Genomic DNA, 18674 nt, shown 5'->3' on the forward strand with positions numbered 1-18674 from the left:
CTGCTTTACAGTGACTGCATTTGTGTACACCCTCTCCTGCTTGGACTCGCTAAGAAATAATGTGCAAAAGGTAGAGATAAGTGGAGGCGAAAGCAGCTGAAGGTAAAGAGAAAAAATATGCTAGGCAACAAGGAGCAAAACACATGGCGCTCGTGCTGTTTTATCTCTGCCTGTCCTTTGTATTGTGTTGTGTTATTCTTGACAGTGCTTCCCCAACTGGCCTGCACTTCTATACTTCTGAATTGGCAAAGCCACGCAACACTCCAGTCACAGCAGAAATACGTTAATTTCTCTTCATAGCAGTCAAGGTGACGCTCCGTAGCCACATCTCTAAGTATCTATCTACCTACATACCGATAAAACTTACTCACTCCAAGCGTGCCCTCCGAAATCGCAAATACAATTTCGGAGGCCACGCTCTAAGATTCAGCAATCTGACGTCAGCTCTCGGAAGCCATACTCGGTGAAAAACGCACGTACGGGGCAAACCGAAACTGAAACTGAGTGTCTTTAGCATGACGTCACGGTTCAACGAAAAGGGGGTTGGTCTACCTGCGTACCGCAGCGTATCGTATCGTCGTTTACCAAGCGAGTCACGGCCTGGCTCGGATCGCGTTCGCTGCCGAGCCAGGCGAGTAGTAGTAGTCGCGCTTGCTGCGTCGTGTTCTCGGTGCACCGAGCAGCTGGCGATCGGTGAGGACTTTGCCGGTAGCCTGGCGCGGCGTTGGCTTTTATGGCTGCCCTCCGACTATTCTCCGAGTTCCACAGCGGCTGTAGGTCGATACCGCAACGATGCAGTTTGCTCGGCGGCGGCTGTCATGTGCTCCGCATCGCATCGTCCCCGGCGTTGACCGTCACGAACGGCTCGGGCCGGCGGCTCAAGTCCAGCGCATCCCCGGCAGCGCTCGATCGGGCAGTGAGCACGGAGTTGCCGCCGCAGCGAGACCCGCTGGACCTGAGTTTTAACGACGCCCGGGCAGCCTACAAAAGCAAGTCGACTGGCGAGCTGCTCAGAGCGTACATCGTGCTCAAGCTCAGCTCCAGCAACTGGATCGTCAACAACCACCAAGAGGTGAGTGCCGTTCGCCATTCATTCATGCATCGGCGCACGGTGCTGTTTGGTAAGACCGATGCCCGCAGGCAGACCTCTGATAGCGGACTCGTCGCAGTCCCGAGGGAGCTCGAAAACGCAGAGCGGCAAAATTGATGCTTATTCTTCTGGGTGCAGCTGACGCGGTCATTTGCCGGAGGGGAAAAAAAAAAGAAAAAAAAAAAAAAAACCATTTGAGGCGATCGCACGCGCCGCTATAATACGCTGCGCTTCATATACCGCGCGCTAATTTTCCCTGGCTGTGATCCTTGCTGCCGTAGCACGGGAAAAAAAAAAAAAAAAAGTGGGGCATGAATAGATATCAAACGCAAAAGTATTGAAGATTTTTTAACCAACGTAGTTGGTAAGTCATGTTTTTACTCGCCACAGTGGCTCAGTGGCCGCGGCATTCTGCATTATAATGAGCACGGGACGCGGTTTCGACTCTCGACGGCGCTGGCTGTTTACTATCTTTGAGAAATCACTGCATACTTACATTGTATAGAATGTGAATACACAGCCAACAAATATATACACGATCAGCCAATTTTTCTTGGTGACTATTCTCCGAGAAAGCCTGCAGGCGTTGGTATCGTCAGCGTAAAGATAGCCTTTTGACTTTACTTGGTTGTGCTTGTGTGTTACATCTTTTAATTTTTACACATAACATTTTCCTTCTTTCTTTCTTGGTTTATTCAAGGTGCATTTGGTACAAAATTGCCTTGGGAGACACGGCTAAACGCTGAGGAAACGCCTTACTTGGCCGTGCCATCCTGGCAGCAAAGTAGCTACAGGGTACAGTAGAGTTCCATAAAGAAAAACTACTTAAAACTTAACTACTTATGCTGTACAGGTTGTAAAAAATCAAAACAGAAAAGTGAATTGATTGCACATACATATAGTTGGTGTCCGCATGAGAGAAGTGGCAGTACTGAACATAATTGTGAAAGGCACTATTAGCACTATCACACACCGGTACAAGTACAATGTTACGAATTTTAAACATTGTGAGTACTTTTGTATTCTTCAGCTAACAGACTCTGCGAGGCTTCTACCATAAATGTCGTTTATCGTACCAAAGCTGTCATTTCACATTCAATTAAAAAATAAATGGCATGACTGCACCCTGAGGAACCAACATTAAGCAGTTCAGTCACGCGCTGTGGCTGTAACAGTTTGGAATACATCTGAATTAACACCACTCACACTATTGTGACTGTCGAGATACCAGACAGACAGTGCCACTTGTTTCATAGCAGTTCCATGCAGTGCCGGATTAAGAAATTTTGAGGCCTGGGGCTAAGTTCACCTGGATGCGCCAGTGATTATAATGATGATAATCGGAATTATTGGTTAGGATGCCAAATATTTAGACTGCTACAGGTTCTGCCTGCTGTTTTCAAGCTTATGCTCGGATAAAGGGTTACATGCCTATGAACACGCATACTAGGGCCTCTTGCATCTTGATATAACGTTTGCAACATTTCTGCTTTGAGAAAATGTGTTTCTTTTCTTCTGTTAGGCTGTTATGTAAGGCTTATTGTCGAGCGGGCAGGTCTCTATTATTTAACCCTGAAGTTAATCGCAAATTCACGAACCACTTCCTCACCATCACTCAGGAAAAAGAGAACCATGTGTTGTAAATCAGCAAACATTTAACTTGTTCACGGACATTTTAAATTGCTCTGCATATGTAGCCTATAACCTTGGCAAATGCGAGAAAATGCATGTACTAAAAGGTGAACCGTCATCTCTCATATGGGAGAAGGCAATAGAGCAAGGTCACTTGCGGGCGCTGGTTGAGCAAAGGAACGAGAGCCCCAGTGCATGAAGGGACAGGTTGCCTCCTTGCACCACACATTGTTTGCCTCTTATTGGCCACTACTGAGCCCTTTTTAAGAATTCTTGAGGTCGAACACTCCCTGGACGCATTGCAACTGCTATTGTGTAACCAAAATTTCCAACAGGGCCCTACTAAGGTGCCTTTTAAAATTGTTGAGGCGCCAGTCAAAGAAATACTTTTCAGGGGGCCCCCTGGCAGTCGGGTGTGCCCGAGGCTGCAGCCCCGCTTAGCCCATAGCTTAATCCGGCCCTGGTCCCACAGCACATCCACAACCACACCTAAAAACTCCCTTGACAATTTGAAGAGCGGCTCACACTTTAGGCTGTGTTTTGGTTTTGACTGAATGCATGTATACTACCAGTGAAAGGCAACGGAAAGAATTCAAACTCCTACTTGTGCATCGGAAGAGCATAGATATCCTTTACTCATTCTCACAGGGCATGGAAGCTTTCAGGCCATTAAAACTTAAAAACAGATAGTGATGCTGGAAATAGGAGCATCAGACACTCAATGCTAAAATCTTAGCTTATAGCAGCTGTGTTAGATCAAACATTAAGTAGTGAGGCACCTCTTTGTCATAAAAAAATTGATGCGACTGGAGCGTGTTAATCGCAAAACAGTGAGGTTCATGCTTGTTCAATATGAAATGGAACGTACAGCATCAGTTTCTGGCTTATGAAGATGTTATTAATTCATTAGTAACTCATGGTTAATTAGCTGTTTCTTCACAAGTGTTCGTCGGGAAAAAATTAAATTAAAACTACCTAATTATGTCCATCCACTCGGAACGCGAAGGATATGTCAGAGCCGCTCACCGTTTACCGGCACCTATATTTCCCAAAGACAAGTAGCTTTAAGTTTATTTTCAAGTACCATTGCAGATTGATATTCACTTACTGGCAATACTGTCGTGGCCAAATGATTTCGCTACAGAAGTTGATGAATACTTTTCTTGCTGTTGACCTTTTCACCTTTCCATCATTAGAAAAAGTACCTCTCCTCTCTGCCTATTCAAATTGCAACTGTAGCCCTTCCTTAGTGGGAGCATTGTCTCACACTATCGTTAAATGAATGAAAGGAGTGTGCTTATTAAACACATTTTGAAAACCACAAATTGCATTGTTGACTCAGCCTGTAGCTGACAAGCCTACACAGATGTTTCGCAGAGCTGGATAAGCAGCGTTTCCTGTTCTGAGTTGCGGAGCTCTCTCTACATTTCTCGAATATGCAGGAACACATGTTTTGAAACACATTTATTTGGCCCACTGAGCACAGATAACATCCATTCTTAGTTAAAAATCTACTGGTAGCTAGTATTGCTTTACTGTTGAAGTACGTCTTCTATAGTGAGAATAAATACATCGGTGCAGCAATGTTTTTGTTTATTATAAATGGCTTCTACAAATCTGTACGCTTTCTTATCAGTGAAACTCTTACGTAATGAAGGATAAAATCACCATTTGCATAAAATTTGGTTATAGTGCCTAAAGTTATCACCAGTGACTGATTGGGACAAGACTCGCAGATATTTTTGTTTACTGGCAGTACTGTGGACATCGCAGTTGTTGCCTGCATCTTGAGAAACAAGCAGTAGATGGACCATGGTGTAGGGTCAACACAAAACTTTAGTAACCTGCAAATTTATGATGTTGAGAAGTTACACATATCCACAACAGTGCTTAATTATGGTAAGTAGCTGTTAGGAAATTAATGAGACCGATGTACTACTACTACAGCAAGCAGCAAGTTCTACTAGTACTACTAGCTGCTATAGTAATTATCTCACCTATTTTCTGAAGTTCACATTGTTTCCTCATTGTAAATTGAATATACGCTATACTTTGCATGGTCATGTAGGATAATTCTATCAGACATGCAAAAATTGGTAATAACACTTAGCTGCAATTACATCATACTTGGAGGGGTTATGCTAAGAGGGAGTAAAGAAAGATGAAGTGAAAATGCTGATTTTAGACAGTGAGGGGCACCTTAAGACACGTTGAGACATTGTCTTTTATTTTCTCTGCCAATGATCGAGCCGTTGCCACAATATGAATAAAACATAGTTTTGAAAGAATATTTAACAATTCTGATTTGATGATGTGTTTGTGTTTTGGAGATTTCGAAGAAGGCCGAGATCGAAGTTTTGGAGTTTCTGTCAGGGGGCTGAAATTTTTAACAGCGAGTTGGCTGCTTGCTTAAAGATATATTAAAGAGAAATTTTTAATCAATTTATAACAAACAAGTGTTGTTTCAGAACTTTTCGTTGACCTTGCGATAATTGGTTGAATGTTGGAAGAGTAAAAAAGCTCCAAGTGCCATTTATGGAATTTCGCGTCGGTACGTCAATGTGACGTCACGTGTTTCAACATACCCCCCCCCCCCCCCCCCCACGCACACACACGCACACACACATTTCGGCTGTTCAGTACGTGTTCCTGAAACTTGCAATGTTCAGTCTTTGGCTTTGGTAGACGTCGCATGACGTCGCGGCGAAGTGTGGGAACTTAAAGGCATTGTCGAGGGCCAACCGACTTTCGTTTTCGCATCTTTTCTGGTTCACCAAGTGGCCTCTTCTCACCGGGCCTTTTTGGTATTCTAGAAGTACACTGGAAGGGTGATTTACTAATACATTTCAAATAACTTTTCTTTTAAGTAACCCTTTAAAGTACACACAAGAAGGTAATATACCCTGGAAAATCTCGTGACACGTGTATGGTGTTTGCATCGTGTTTACGCATAGCACCGCTGTTGATCGGCCGCAAGGCCGACCGATGTCTGATGCGCTCTGGGCGACATATTTTGCGTAACCCGCGCTTGAAGAGCTGATTTGGCAAGAGACCTTGTAAGCGCAATGCCTTGTAGGCCGTCTATGCGGTGCTGTTGGCGTTTCTTTTCGCAGTGCCTGCTGGTCCCGTGCACTCGTTCGGAGTGCAAAAGAACAGACCGCTTCGGGGAAAGTTGTAGTTTAATGTTACGAAATTGGGGCTGTGGAGGTGACTGCACGGTGCAACGTGCCTCATGCATTCGCACTGCACAAAGAATGCGCTGTTAGCCACGGGGAACAAGGAAAAGGATGACATGGGCCGACTGGGCGATTTAAGGCGGCGTTCGATTTCTTCGAAGCTGGCAGGTAACCTTACGTACTCGCCGCGTACGTGACAATCCGGCTATGAAGCCCTGTCCTCGTACGGGATTTTAGAAGCCGTCACCGCCTGCGTGATGGCTCTTCCTTGTCCACGGGTACATGCAACTATTCTCGGGTGCGATAAACACGTTCGGTTCGCCGTATAATCGTCGCTAGACGTGATGTGCACCCTCGGCGAGGCTTTAGCAAACAGAAGCCGCCCCGTGGTATTCTGCAGCATTAGCATTAGTTTCACAATGGGGACAGACCTTAAGACGCTCGGGCAGACGGGAATTAGCCCTGGGATAACTCGGGCACCTGTGAGGAGGCTAAAAAAATGGCCTCTCTCTCTCCCTTTCTCTCTCACACACACGCGTGCACAGACCTCTCTCTCTCTGACTGATTGCATGCCTTCCTTACACCTATCTCGTTACCCTCATATGTTGTCATGCTAATGGGAACGTAGCCTTTGTTTTGAAAAGACGTGCTCAGTTCTCTCTGCAAATGCCTGCCCCTGTACTAGCCTCGTCGAGTTTCCGCACTGTTCGACGACCGTTCGTGGGCTTGTGCTGCCCAATTTATGCGGACTTCTAAAGGTTGCCTCTGGTTTATTTATAGCAAGTAACCCCTTTGAATCGGGATGACGACGGATGGTGACCTATGGTCTGCTTGCGTGGGATTATTATGTGTTAGTACATCTGTTGCATTCTAGCCTACTACTGTTGTCAGACGCGCTATACTGAGCCACGTGCACAAACTTGCGGGAAGGACGCACCCGGAAGGAGCGCGAAATGTGTGCCCTTTCTGTCGAGCGCTCCTGTGGCTCAGAATATAGCGCTATTCGCTTCAACATGTACAGCCGACTACACCTTAACTATACATTAGCGCGCTTCTACCAAGCATATCTCAACTTGTAAAGTTACCTATGCGCGTGACGACTTCTCTTCCCTGCTTTTCACCCGCCAACATTTCGATCGTCTCCTGTCTGACCTCCACCGCTGACCATTTTACGCTCCTGAAACGTCGCTTCGGGAAAGTGGGCGTTAGTTCTCTCTGGTTCTGGATGGATATCTGCATGCGCATTCCTTTGCAATAATGTGCTGAGTTGCCTCCAGATTTATTCTGCAGCAGACACGGGTCTCACCCCGTCGCGTGTGGTTTTTCGCTCAGGGCTTAAAATCTCCCTTCAGAGGAGGGGGGGGGGGGGCTCGTTCATAGCGGTGACCAGTATAGCGTGCGCACACTCACACACGCTTATATATATATATATATATATATATATATATATATATATATATATATATATATATATATATATATATATATCATAACACCAAGGACAACATAGGGGAAATCACATGTACTTACTGATTGAATTAAAGAAAATGATAAATTAACAGAAATTAAACTGGATGAAAAAACAACTGTCCGCAGGTGGGGAACGAACCCAGGTCTTCGCATTACGCGTGCGATGCTCTCACCATTGAACGGCTCCGTGGTAGCTCATTGTTTGTTGGTGTCATTGTTTGTTGGCTTCTTATGATATGATTAATAAAAATCGGGCCCCTCGGTTCCCTTTCTTCTGCTCGTTCATATATATATATATATATATATATATATATATATATATATATATGCATGCAGTCGTACGACAATATCTGTCTGCATGTATTTGCTCTTCCCACATCAACTGATTAATGGCGAATAAATCATTAATCGAACAACATCGCAGCCATTCCACTCTGTGAATGTGGGCTACCAGCGGAGCTGTAAAAGAACTACACAACGATCACTGTGCGAGTAACTACGCAAATGAACGTTTATTGACAATGCACAACTTGTTTTCGGCTTCTTACTTCGTCGCGTCACTCACTTCGTGAGAATGACAATGATAGCCTTATGATCACAGTGGTACACGGCAAATGTTGTTGTAGATCCATTTCCCGCGTTCTTGGCAAATACCGTAGTTGGCTGCGCAGGGTCACTGTTGCAACGCAACCCGAACTCTTGTAACACGAACTGCACGAAGCGTTGTCCCTGCGTTTTCCTTATTGAAAATGCTTTGCGTGCAACTTTGTGGCCACGGTGCGAGGAACGTTGCTTCGAGGGCGCAGGGGAGACTCTGACCGCGCTCCCTTCACCTTACTAGCGCTTGTCCTCTACCCAGCACTTGTGACAGCTAGTCGAGGCAGGCAGGTGGTCGTTACCAAAATAAATTAAAGAGCTAACACAACAGCCGCCCCATCCCCGTGCACTGAAGCTTCACTTTCCCGACTGATCGAGGCGAGGGTTCGAACACTCGTCTGTTATGCAGTGATCGCTGCATATGTAAAAACAGTAAACAATAAAAGTGATGAAAGTGAGGCATACCGACATGATATTTTTGGCTGTTCATATTTTCATTAAATTTTTATTATGTGTTTTTTTTTTGCGTTAAATGAAGGTCCTGGGGCGCGATCTTGTACGCGTTCCAAAATGGAACGGAGGCGTTCCGTTCCATCGAGCCGCACACGATTGGTCAATTTCAACCGCGACGTTCAAATTGACCAATCGTGTGCGGCTCGATGGAACGGAACGCCTCCGTTCCATTTTGGAACGCGTACAAGATCGCGCCCCAGAACGTCTAAAGACTAAATCCTAGAAAAAACAAAAATGCTCGTAAGCCTCACAGGGCCCTAAATAATTTAATATTGTAACTTTTACGGTAAGTAACGTAGGTTGCCTGCTATGCTGCTACATCGCGGTCTTCACAACGAGCAGCAGCATAGGAGGCGACTGAGCGGGTGTCAAAACTAGGATTTGTCCCCGCCCCGCGTTGCCACCTTCTGCGTCATGATGTCACGACACAGTAACCTTCTGGGAAACGATCACCGAAACTGGCTGTAGAAAAGCTACTATATTAAATTGTTTACGGCACTCTAAAGGTTGCGAGTATATTTTCTGAGGCCCCGGACCTTCACTCGAGGCAAGCGGTGAACAGCCGAAAATATCACACGTCGCAGCGCCTCCTGTACTCTTTGCACGTCGTTACGCCGTTTAAAATGTCTCTCTGTTCGCGCCACTGCATCCACTCTCTCGATCAGTTTGTTGACTGCGTATGTCCACACAGAAGAAAGCAGGGCAGTCGGCGTCGAGGCGTAATCGTCGAGTCCGTGCCGCGTCGCGGACCGGATCGCCAGTTGTTGCCTCCCGAGGGACGGGGCTGTGGGCGTGGTTGTTTGCGTCGATGGGGGGTTGCTTATCTGCGCTACTGGCGTTGTTTTACGGCCGGCTGACCGGCTTGCGCGCGCGGCCTCGACCGGTGAAGGTGGCTCCGATAAGAGCTGCAGTGTTTCTCCTAGAGTGTACTAGAAACACTCTAGTCTCTCCCCTTCGGTCAGCGGCGGCGGCACTGTTTGGGTTCCGTCAGCTGTCTGCGGGGTTGCCACCGGTCGGGTCACTTTACCGTATTTTTTTTTGGACTATTATATAGAATAATAAAAAAAAAAAGTCGTGTGGCAGATAGCTTACTTTTTTTATTGCCTGAGCGGCAGTACTACTAGAAGAGGTGGACATCTAAATTGGCACATTAAATTGAGAGGCACAATTGACTACTCAATAGAATTTCACTAATTAGGTTGGTAGCTAGAAGCGTTACGGCACATAGTGCTATTTGCGAATTGTAGCCAGTGAGCTTACAAGCCATATCCACTTGAATTTAACTCCTGTGTTTCGAGATATGCGCCGTTAAACTTGAGCTAACGATGCACTGTTGGCCTACTTTATGTTTTAACGGAATGCCGTTTTATACATTGAAGCGCAATACTAACTGGAACGCCAATGTGTCTCGTCGCAATTTGGGAATGAATATCTGGAAACTGCTGTCATCCTGTGAATTCGTTCCAAGCGCATACGATCTTGCGAACTCGTCGGTTAGAATTCGAAAATTGCAATATATCTACCGTTAATATTATTTAAGAACTTAATCAGTGAACTTTTGTTAATTAGTCGATTACGCATTACTATTTCTCGTGCAAGCGAAGTCCGCCTTTTCGAGTAACCCATTTCAATGAACGACTAGAACTACGCAGTAAATGCCACAGGCGAAATTCAGAAATTCTATACTTACTCTAAAAAAGAGAGAGAAAAAAAGAAAGAAAGAAACCCACGGCGTGGTTTAGCATTGACGTTGTCGGAGGCAGCGCATAAACCGCGGTGTTCTCTTGCCGCTCGCCCAAGGCTAGAGCGTTGGTGTATATTTCTTACCCGAATCTATATATCTAGATTTTGCGATCCTGTGACAAACCGCGGAGCTAAGCAGCGCCTCGCACGCGTCGCTACATGCAGAATGCTCTGCAGAACTACCATCGAGCTCCTTCGACATTCTCCATATTCTGTGTGCGCGCGGCCCGTGTTGAGTTGCTGCATGATCGCTCGACGATTGGAGTGCACAGTTTCAAGCTGTCTGTTTTATTTGCTTGCAAGTATACACTAAGAGACAGGAAGAGAGCGGTGTGGATCAGAGAACAAACGGGGATAGCCGATATTCTAGTTGACATTAAGCGGAACAAATGGAGCTGGGCAGGCCATGTAATGCGTAGGATGGATAACCGGTGGACCATTAGGGTTACAGAATGGATACCAAGAGAAGGGAAGCGCAGTCGAGGTCGGCAGAAAACCAGATGGGATGATGAAGTTAGGAAATTTGCAGGCGCAAGTTGGGATACGCTAGCGCAAGAGAGGGGTAATTGGAGGTCGCAGGGAGAGGCCTTCGTCCAGCAGTGGACATAAAAATAGGTTGATGATGATGATGATGATGATGATGATACATGTGACGCCATTTGATTGTAGGCAATCTCACGTTCTCACTCGTCTCTTCATCAGCGATTACATCTCGCCTCACGTAGTTCCTTGTACTCTTCACTTGGCGCAGGACAGGCTCATCCTCGTTTATGGCGCGATAATTGCAGCCTATACGAGCATCGTAGTGCGCAGCCTATCCGCGAGTTTGTCTAATACAGAGGCTGCGGTCGATCACAAACTTCATTGCGCAGTATAAGCAGTCGACATTGAATCTCTGATCCCGCGGTTTTTGGTACACTATACAGTATATACGTGTGAACGTACAACACGGAAATTATTAGTTTAGAGGAGCCTTTAGAATAGTTACGTATGCGCAACAAGTATATATATATATATATATATATATATATATATATATATATATATATATATATATATATATATATATATATATATATATATATATATTAACAGCAGTCCGAATTTGTGAACTCCGCTTGGCGTACACTTTCAACGAAAGAACCTAAGCAAAATACTTAGCACTTATCGAAACAGCTGACTTGTATAGAACGAAACAATGCATCACTCCACTCGCGTATGCCACACACGCCACGCATTTTGGGCAGACGACACCCTATATATACGAATGCCACTTTCCGAAACTATTAGATACCACGCTGATTTAATGACCCTGATTCTACATCGTGTGCGACCTCCCAGGCATATCTATAGCTTGTTTTATTTTAAGAATGGTTGGTGTTTCAGCAGTTTGCATCCGAGGAAAGAGTAAGGAAACGTTGCAGCGACAGGGCACGACGTGCTCTGTCGGGTTTCTCGGGAGCATGGCGTGGCCACCACGCATGATGCGTCGCGCCCCCCATCACGACATGAAGCGCAGAGCAACACCTCGCAGGTGTTATAGAAGTACATTTACGCCCACGCACACACTCACAAAAAAAGAGAGAGAAAGAAAAAGAAAAGCAGAGACGTTTCTATAAGTGTTGTAAGCGAGAAGCTTGCAGAGCCCACTTTCGCTGACTAACCCTTTTCCCACCCCCTCGCTATATCGTCCCAGACGACCAGAGGTCAAAATTCGCATCTTCCGGACGGGGAAGCCGTCCTGAAATGCGCGCGTGTGGTTTCGCAGAGAAGAAAAACAAATCTCGACACTCGTTGGACAAGGAACCTGCGGACGATGTTTGTTGCATGCACCACGTGACGACTCGATGTGTGGGAACCAGCCTTTCCCTAGATAAACGAGTTCCGCTTTCGCGCAGTGTCCCGGTTGCGCTGCAATGCGAACAAGGAAGCAGTACGTGCACATTGCGACACATTGGCCGAGTCACGGGGTGTTGTTTGTCACGCGGCCTTTCGTGTCGGCATTTGAGTTCCCGAACGGGCAATATGACCACTTCCTGCGCTTCTTCTTTTTTTTTTTCTTCCTATCCACTTTCCTGATCTGAGCATGCCTTACATGTAAGTTCCTCTTTCAAGTTGTAAACATTCCGAGCGATTTCTTCTTCTATCTTTTATTTCTTGTTTATTTAGACATACATTGTCTGGGATGAAGGGGCTAAAGGCGGGTGCAACTTCCCGATGAATTACTCCCGCGTACAGGTACATTTCTCAGAGGCGGATAACAAGCAAACAACGAAACAATAAAAAAAACATAAATTAAAGCAAAAGTCAATGCAAGTGGCAAGAAACTAGAATTGATTACAATTTGTACGTGCATTTCTTTTTTCGCGGTAATGTGAAACAGTCAGCAGTAATTCTGGCAAACAACAGCGTTCAGAAACCGTGCAATAGACATTATACAATAAGCAAAAATGTGGAAAAGACTAACACGACCACAGTAGTACTACAGACGTCATTAGAGAACGTTACACGTCGCTTCCGAAAACTGTTTCCTTGCGTGCTCGTTCCGCCTCTTTTGATAAATTATGATGTCGCGAAGATCATCACAAGTTTGCGCAGTAAACGAGATATTACGCTACCTGTCAGATATGCCTTAAAGCGGCTGAACTCTGCAGGTGTGTAACTACACCACGTTTAGCTGGCGTTTACGCGAATCGTTGGAATTGCCTTAGTCTCCATAAACTGTGGCTCCGTGATATATTACTGATTGTATCGTATGCTTGGCGATTACGGTGTCCGTTATAGAACGCTATCGGGAGCGTTGAAAACACACGGACAGTGTATATATACTTGCATGCGCCCGACAAGCTTTACATTTCTTTTACGTCACCATAAAAAAATGCCATTATCAACCCGCACACTTTGAATTTCCCCTACACGTCATTAGCATAAACCAAATATAAACGCCATAAATAAGCAAGGCGCCTCCTTTATAGTTCACCAAGGGTACCGGGGGAAGTTACTACGAACTTCGTGCTAAGCGTGGAAATAGGGAGAAAACGTGTACTCTGTAATTATTTGCAAAACTTATTATTAATTCGGAAACGTTAAAGTTTTACCACGCGTTACAGTTAACACGTATTCCATTTTCACCGAACGGAAAGTCGGTGTGACAGAGTTTTCTTGGGACACTGAGAAACATAGCGGGTAACAGCCGTATAGTATACTCCGTCCCACGCAACTTTAGCCAAACCTTAAAAATAGGCAAATGCCACGTAGCTGGACATAACCAAGGTAATGTTGTTTGCCGTCGCTTGGAGATGCTTCGATTTTTTTTTTTTGCATTCCGCCTAATTACATAATTAGTCTTATACCCGTGTCACACGGGCGTTTGGAAGGCCTTCCAACCGATAGTCAGTTGACTCAACGGTCAAGTTAGAGCTGCTACACGGGCGTTTTTGAAGGCCGTCGAGTCAATAGTCTATCGAGTCAACGGAGCACCCTACAACTCTATCGAAATCTCGATGGCCTTTGAGTAACGGAAGCGGAAACAGCGCGAACATGCCCTCTCGTTCACAGTGTGCTCGTACTCACGGTTAGAAAGAACAAATCAAACCAAAATGTTCTAAAAATACTATATATGAGTGTTATTCATTATTCAATAAAGTATTTTTGCCACTTGATATGTGCGAACTGCACATACTCTCGACAACAGAGACGTGCTTGTGTTCGTGCACTCTCCCTCTACTCTGTGCTGCCGGCTGCCGTCATATCGCCGCCATTTCGCCGTATAAACAAACATAAAAGAAATTATAGGGCTTTTAAGTGGTTTTAATGTTGTTTAACTTTTGGTGACACGAAAACAAAAATAAAGATCCGCAGCGCCACACAATTTTGCGAGAAGCGCCTGAACCACTCAACGGCCTTTCAAAAGTGCCGTGTAGCAGCGCGATAACTCCTTTGAGTCGATAGAGTTGTGGTATTCCGAAGGCCTTCGACTGGAAGGCCTTCGAAATGTGCCCGTGTGACACAGGTAAATTAATCAACCACTCATATATTATGATTAGATGAAAAGTGTCAATAAGAAAACTGTACAGCACCATCAAAAACTCGCGATATTGCTTTCTGTTGCTCAGTACGTGTTATACATATACGAGTGTTTTTCCGAGTGTGAAGGAAGTCCGCGAATGCACGCAACATTGCCGCTCGACTGGCCACTCGTGTGCCCCAGTGTCCATTCTGCACTCCCATAGTGGTCGGTGGAGTCGCCTTGCGACTTGTTTTATGTCATCGGGCCAAGTACCCTATCTGGGAGAGAGGGCGTTTACCGCTTTTAAGGAGTCCGTGTACATGTTGTGTGCATGCACGGATCGCCGCTTTGCGCAGATCGTGTTTTTTAAATGTCATTGGCGGTGTTTGTTTAGCTTATTGCCCCAGGGGACACGCTGGCGATGGTGTGCGTCGCTATCGTCTGGCGCGTGTCTCGAGTTCACATCTGCGTAGATCCAACCGTGCTCCGTGACCGTGGCCTACTAGAGCGCCGAGATCGCACGCCACGGCGGCGCACCATCGTTCTTTCTATTGCGTTGCAACTGCGTTGTTCACTGCTTTGCCGGGCCGTTCTATAACCTTGGCCCCGTCTTGAAAAACACGAGTTTATTTATTTCGCATGCAAAGATTACACATTGAAAGATTACGCATGGTAAGATTACGCATGATGTTCACATATCTAAACGATTAAAAATGGCGGGGCAATCGCTTCGTGCATGGGGGATATCCAGGTATAAAGCTCGACAAACGAAGCGTGGGCGGCAGCACATGTCTCCCTGTATTACTTGTTATTCAGTTGTGTCTGTCTACACAGCTGATACATAATCTTGCATGAACCCTCGTTCACTTAATCAAATTCCGCACGAAGTCGCTTCATTTCAATGTCGCCCGAAACTCTGGCTCTTTGTCGATCTGCGAAGAAACTTCTATTGTACACAGGCGGCCATCAAATGGTGCTGCTCAGCGTTGAAAAACCATTGACGACGTGCGCTGACGGCCCCAGTGTGGTTCACGGCTGTTACGATTGTTTGTGAAATGAGCATAAAGGCGTGTGGTCAAGGCTGTGTTGTACTTTTTGCTTGCAGAGCCAATACCTATACGTCTATGCCTATTGAAGCTCCGATGATAATTGTGGGTGTTTATTGGCATCTCCATTGAAGGTGTTTATTGGCATCTCCAAATAGTCACATAGCCTGCTTGATCTAATCACGTATCGATAACTGCACCTATTGCTGTCTAGCATTTTGTTTATCTCTCCGTGATATTTTCTCTGTTTATTAAAACCCCGATCTCTATATTGTACCAGTGCCTGAAACGACAGCGGTTCTATCAATCGCGTCCGTGCTTCTCTTCCACACGTCTCTTGCTTATCTCGACCAGTAAATGCTTCCGTCAGCTGTGAATGCCAGCGTTTCTGGAAGGTGGACGTTCCCTTCTTGCTGGGTGAATATCGTGGCATCCCATTACACTGTGCCGAGTGGTCTCCGGGCTTTTGCTGCGAGCGACATGTGCTTTATCCTCTCGCGAACATTTACTCCAGTGTCGCTGTCGATGGGGGCTCAGTGCGACTTCAGCCCGCGGGCACCCCCGTTCTGTCTGCCTCTCCAAAAGCACCGGTGCGGCCTTTTCTTCGTACGTAGGCGACAACGGCGTGTAGCGTGCGCTGCGTGTCGTCTGTCTTGTCACAAGCCCGTGTGGAGACGAGAGAGAGAGAGAGAGAAAGAAAACAAAAAAGAAGAGAGAGAAACGTTTCGTGTATTTTTGACAACGTCCCGCTGCGGACCGCCCTGCTCGCCTGAAACGAGCCAGTGCGCTATTCACATTGTATACTACACATCGTCCGTCTCTCTGAGCCCAGCGGAGCGTTCCTTGGCGGCGGCACACGTGCAAATACGCCTCCCCCCACCCCCCGCCCATTTTGAAACGGTCCGCACGGGTCTCGAAGGCTGCGTGGGGCAGTGGGCCTCTTCGATTATCCATCCCTGGACGGCCCGAGGCGTTGCTTGCAGCCAATGAGCGTTGCGTATATGCAGCGTCTCGGGCAGCCCCGCATATAGTCCATATATACAAGGCCCAGCGTCGGCTTAAGCGGAAGCCTTATACCTCTGCAAGTGTGTAATACCTAAATATATCTGGTAAATGAGAAATCGCGTTGCGACCCGCCGCGGTATAGATAGCCTTGCGCTGCTGAGCTCGAGGTTGCGGGTGCGATGCCGGCTTTTCGATGGGGGTGGAATGCAAAGAACGACTTGTTTACTTAGATTTAGGTGCACATGAAAGAAACCCCGGTGGTCGAAATTATTACGGGGCCCCCCGCTACGGCGTGTCTCATAATCAGATCGTGGTTTTGGGTCGTAAAACCCAATAATTCAATTTAATTGAATTAGTTTTGCTCGACATCAACTGCGCCGAATTTAAAAAGGTTTGTTGCATTTAAAGCGAAGAGCTAAAATCTAGTGCCCATAGGAAACAGACCTTTTTAGGCTTCCAATTTAAAGAAAAATTGTTGGAAATTGAAAACAAATGGAAAAAGAAATGAAAGAACCTAAGTACCAAGTTTTCGACTCTGTAACTCGCACACGGGGATAGATAGCGATGTCACAAATTTGTAAGCTGCCCCTAACAATACATCTGAAGTGGACAAAATTGAAGTATTATACGCAGCTCTGCATTATACCGCTAATCTGCGGGCAGGAATTTTGTAATACCCTTGCAAGCTGTGTCACAATTTCGCGAAAATTGTAAATTAGTATATGAAATTTGTCCGCTTTGAATGCTCTAACAGATGTATTTTAAGACCAGCGATATCTGTCTTTGAAGCAGATTTAGGGATTTGTAAACCCGGTGCCTTAATGGAAAAAAAAAGAAGAAAAAGAAAAAAAGTTTGACGTCTGGTAATAGTATACGAAGTTCCTAGTTAAAATTCTGCTTTCTAAGACAAGTTAGAAGCGATCCATAACAGAGCTGGTCGTTTTATTTTGCGGAATTACAATTACCAGTTTAGTGTAACCCAGTTTAAGTTCGAACTTTCGCACCACGGGCCCATTTAAAAACCCGTCGAGACATTGCCCTGTTATCTCTCTTTACGCCCATGCCACTCGGTCTCGCGTAGCACAATTACAACGTCCCTCTTACTTATCGCATATATTGCATAATAACTACAGCCACACCCGCATTTACGGCACTGCCCATCACGTGCTCGTCAATCCCGCACGTCATCCGCCTGTGGAAAGAACTTCCGGGCTGCATCGCCCCGCCGCGCAATCACTGATAATACTCGGCATGTCCGCTTGTTCTCATGATTCATGCTACTTTTTTTTTTCTTTCGTATGTGTAATACTTTGTGCACTTTCCCTTGTTTTTGTGTTCCATGATGCATAGTTGTCGTCTTGTACTTCATATCCTTTCTTCCGAATTGCAACATCTTGGAATCTTATATCTGAGATCACTATATTTTTGTACTTACCTCTATTTGCAATGCTGTTATGTTTTTTTTTATTGTTATCTTAACTTGTATACACTTATGTATTTGACCCCCCTTGCACAATGCCTCTGTGAGGCCTGTAAGGTATATGTAAAAATAAATAAATAAATAGATAGATAGATAAATAAATAAATAAATAAATAAATAAATAAATAAATAAATAAATAAATAAATAAATAAATAAATAAATAAATAAATAAATACAGTGCGACAGCGCGCGGTGAATGCCAGGGGCTCGGCCAGAATGCGGCGCCTGTGTTGTCCCGTTTTAATGCGACTTGCACTCTATAATTGTCGGACCAGTTTTTTTTTTTTTTTTTTTTTTTTTTTGTGACTGTCGTTTTCGTGGGCCGATCCTGACGATAGTGAAAGTCTAAAAAGCGGGACCGAATCTCGATCGCTACGCTCGTCCGGTAACAAAAAAAAAAGTTAGTTTTATTCTAAAAAAATGCTATTCGCATACCTGAATAACCATCGTGAATGAATTCTGCCTGGAAATTTTTGTATGCGCATTTTGCGGCTGCTCGAGATGCGCCTTACGCTTGGTATTCGCCTATACTTGTGCACACCTACGTCCTCCTTGGTTCAACCGTTTTATTTGCTTTTTGTCGATTACTGTACTTGAACTATCGCTTGTTGCTTTGGTTTGCGTTTAAACCACCATGCAGTTAGACTGAATTACAACCACTCAGCTATGTTTTAGGCTGATTGGCCTGCTTTGTGAAGGATCTCGATTTTTACCCGCAAACATGCACATTATTTTTACATCATCCGTTTTTTCTACTTTATATGCGACGATAAGAAATTGCAATCGAATTGAAGTGCATAAGATGGTCTGCCCATATGGACACAGCAGGTGCTTTCCAACCTCTTAGTGCTCTGCTTCACACGAGAAGTGTCATACCGAAAGTGTCGGAAGTTCACACGAGAAATCCGTACG

The 18674-nt window shown here is 45.3% G+C and overlaps 1 protein-coding gene across 1 annotated transcript in view; it reads left to right on the plus strand.

Annotated features, from left to right (window-relative positions):
* The first annotated feature begins 567 nt into the window (after positions 1-567).
* LOC119445296 (proline dehydrogenase 1, mitochondrial-like) overlaps positions 568-18674 on the plus strand; it is a 114955-nt gene continuing 96848 nt past the window's right edge. Inside the window, 1 exon segment of the mRNA XM_037709610.2 lies at positions 568-1072. Within this exon segment, the coding sequence (XP_037565538.1) occupies positions 734-1072 (339 nt within the window). The 5' untranslated portion in view covers positions 568-733.

The sequence above is a fragment of the Dermacentor silvarum genome, chromosome 3 (assembly GCF_013339745.2).
Source record: "Dermacentor silvarum isolate Dsil-2018 chromosome 3, BIME_Dsil_1.4, whole genome shotgun sequence".
In the NCBI taxonomy this organism is placed as follows: Eukaryota; Metazoa; Arthropoda; class Arachnida; order Ixodida; family Ixodidae; genus Dermacentor; species Dermacentor silvarum.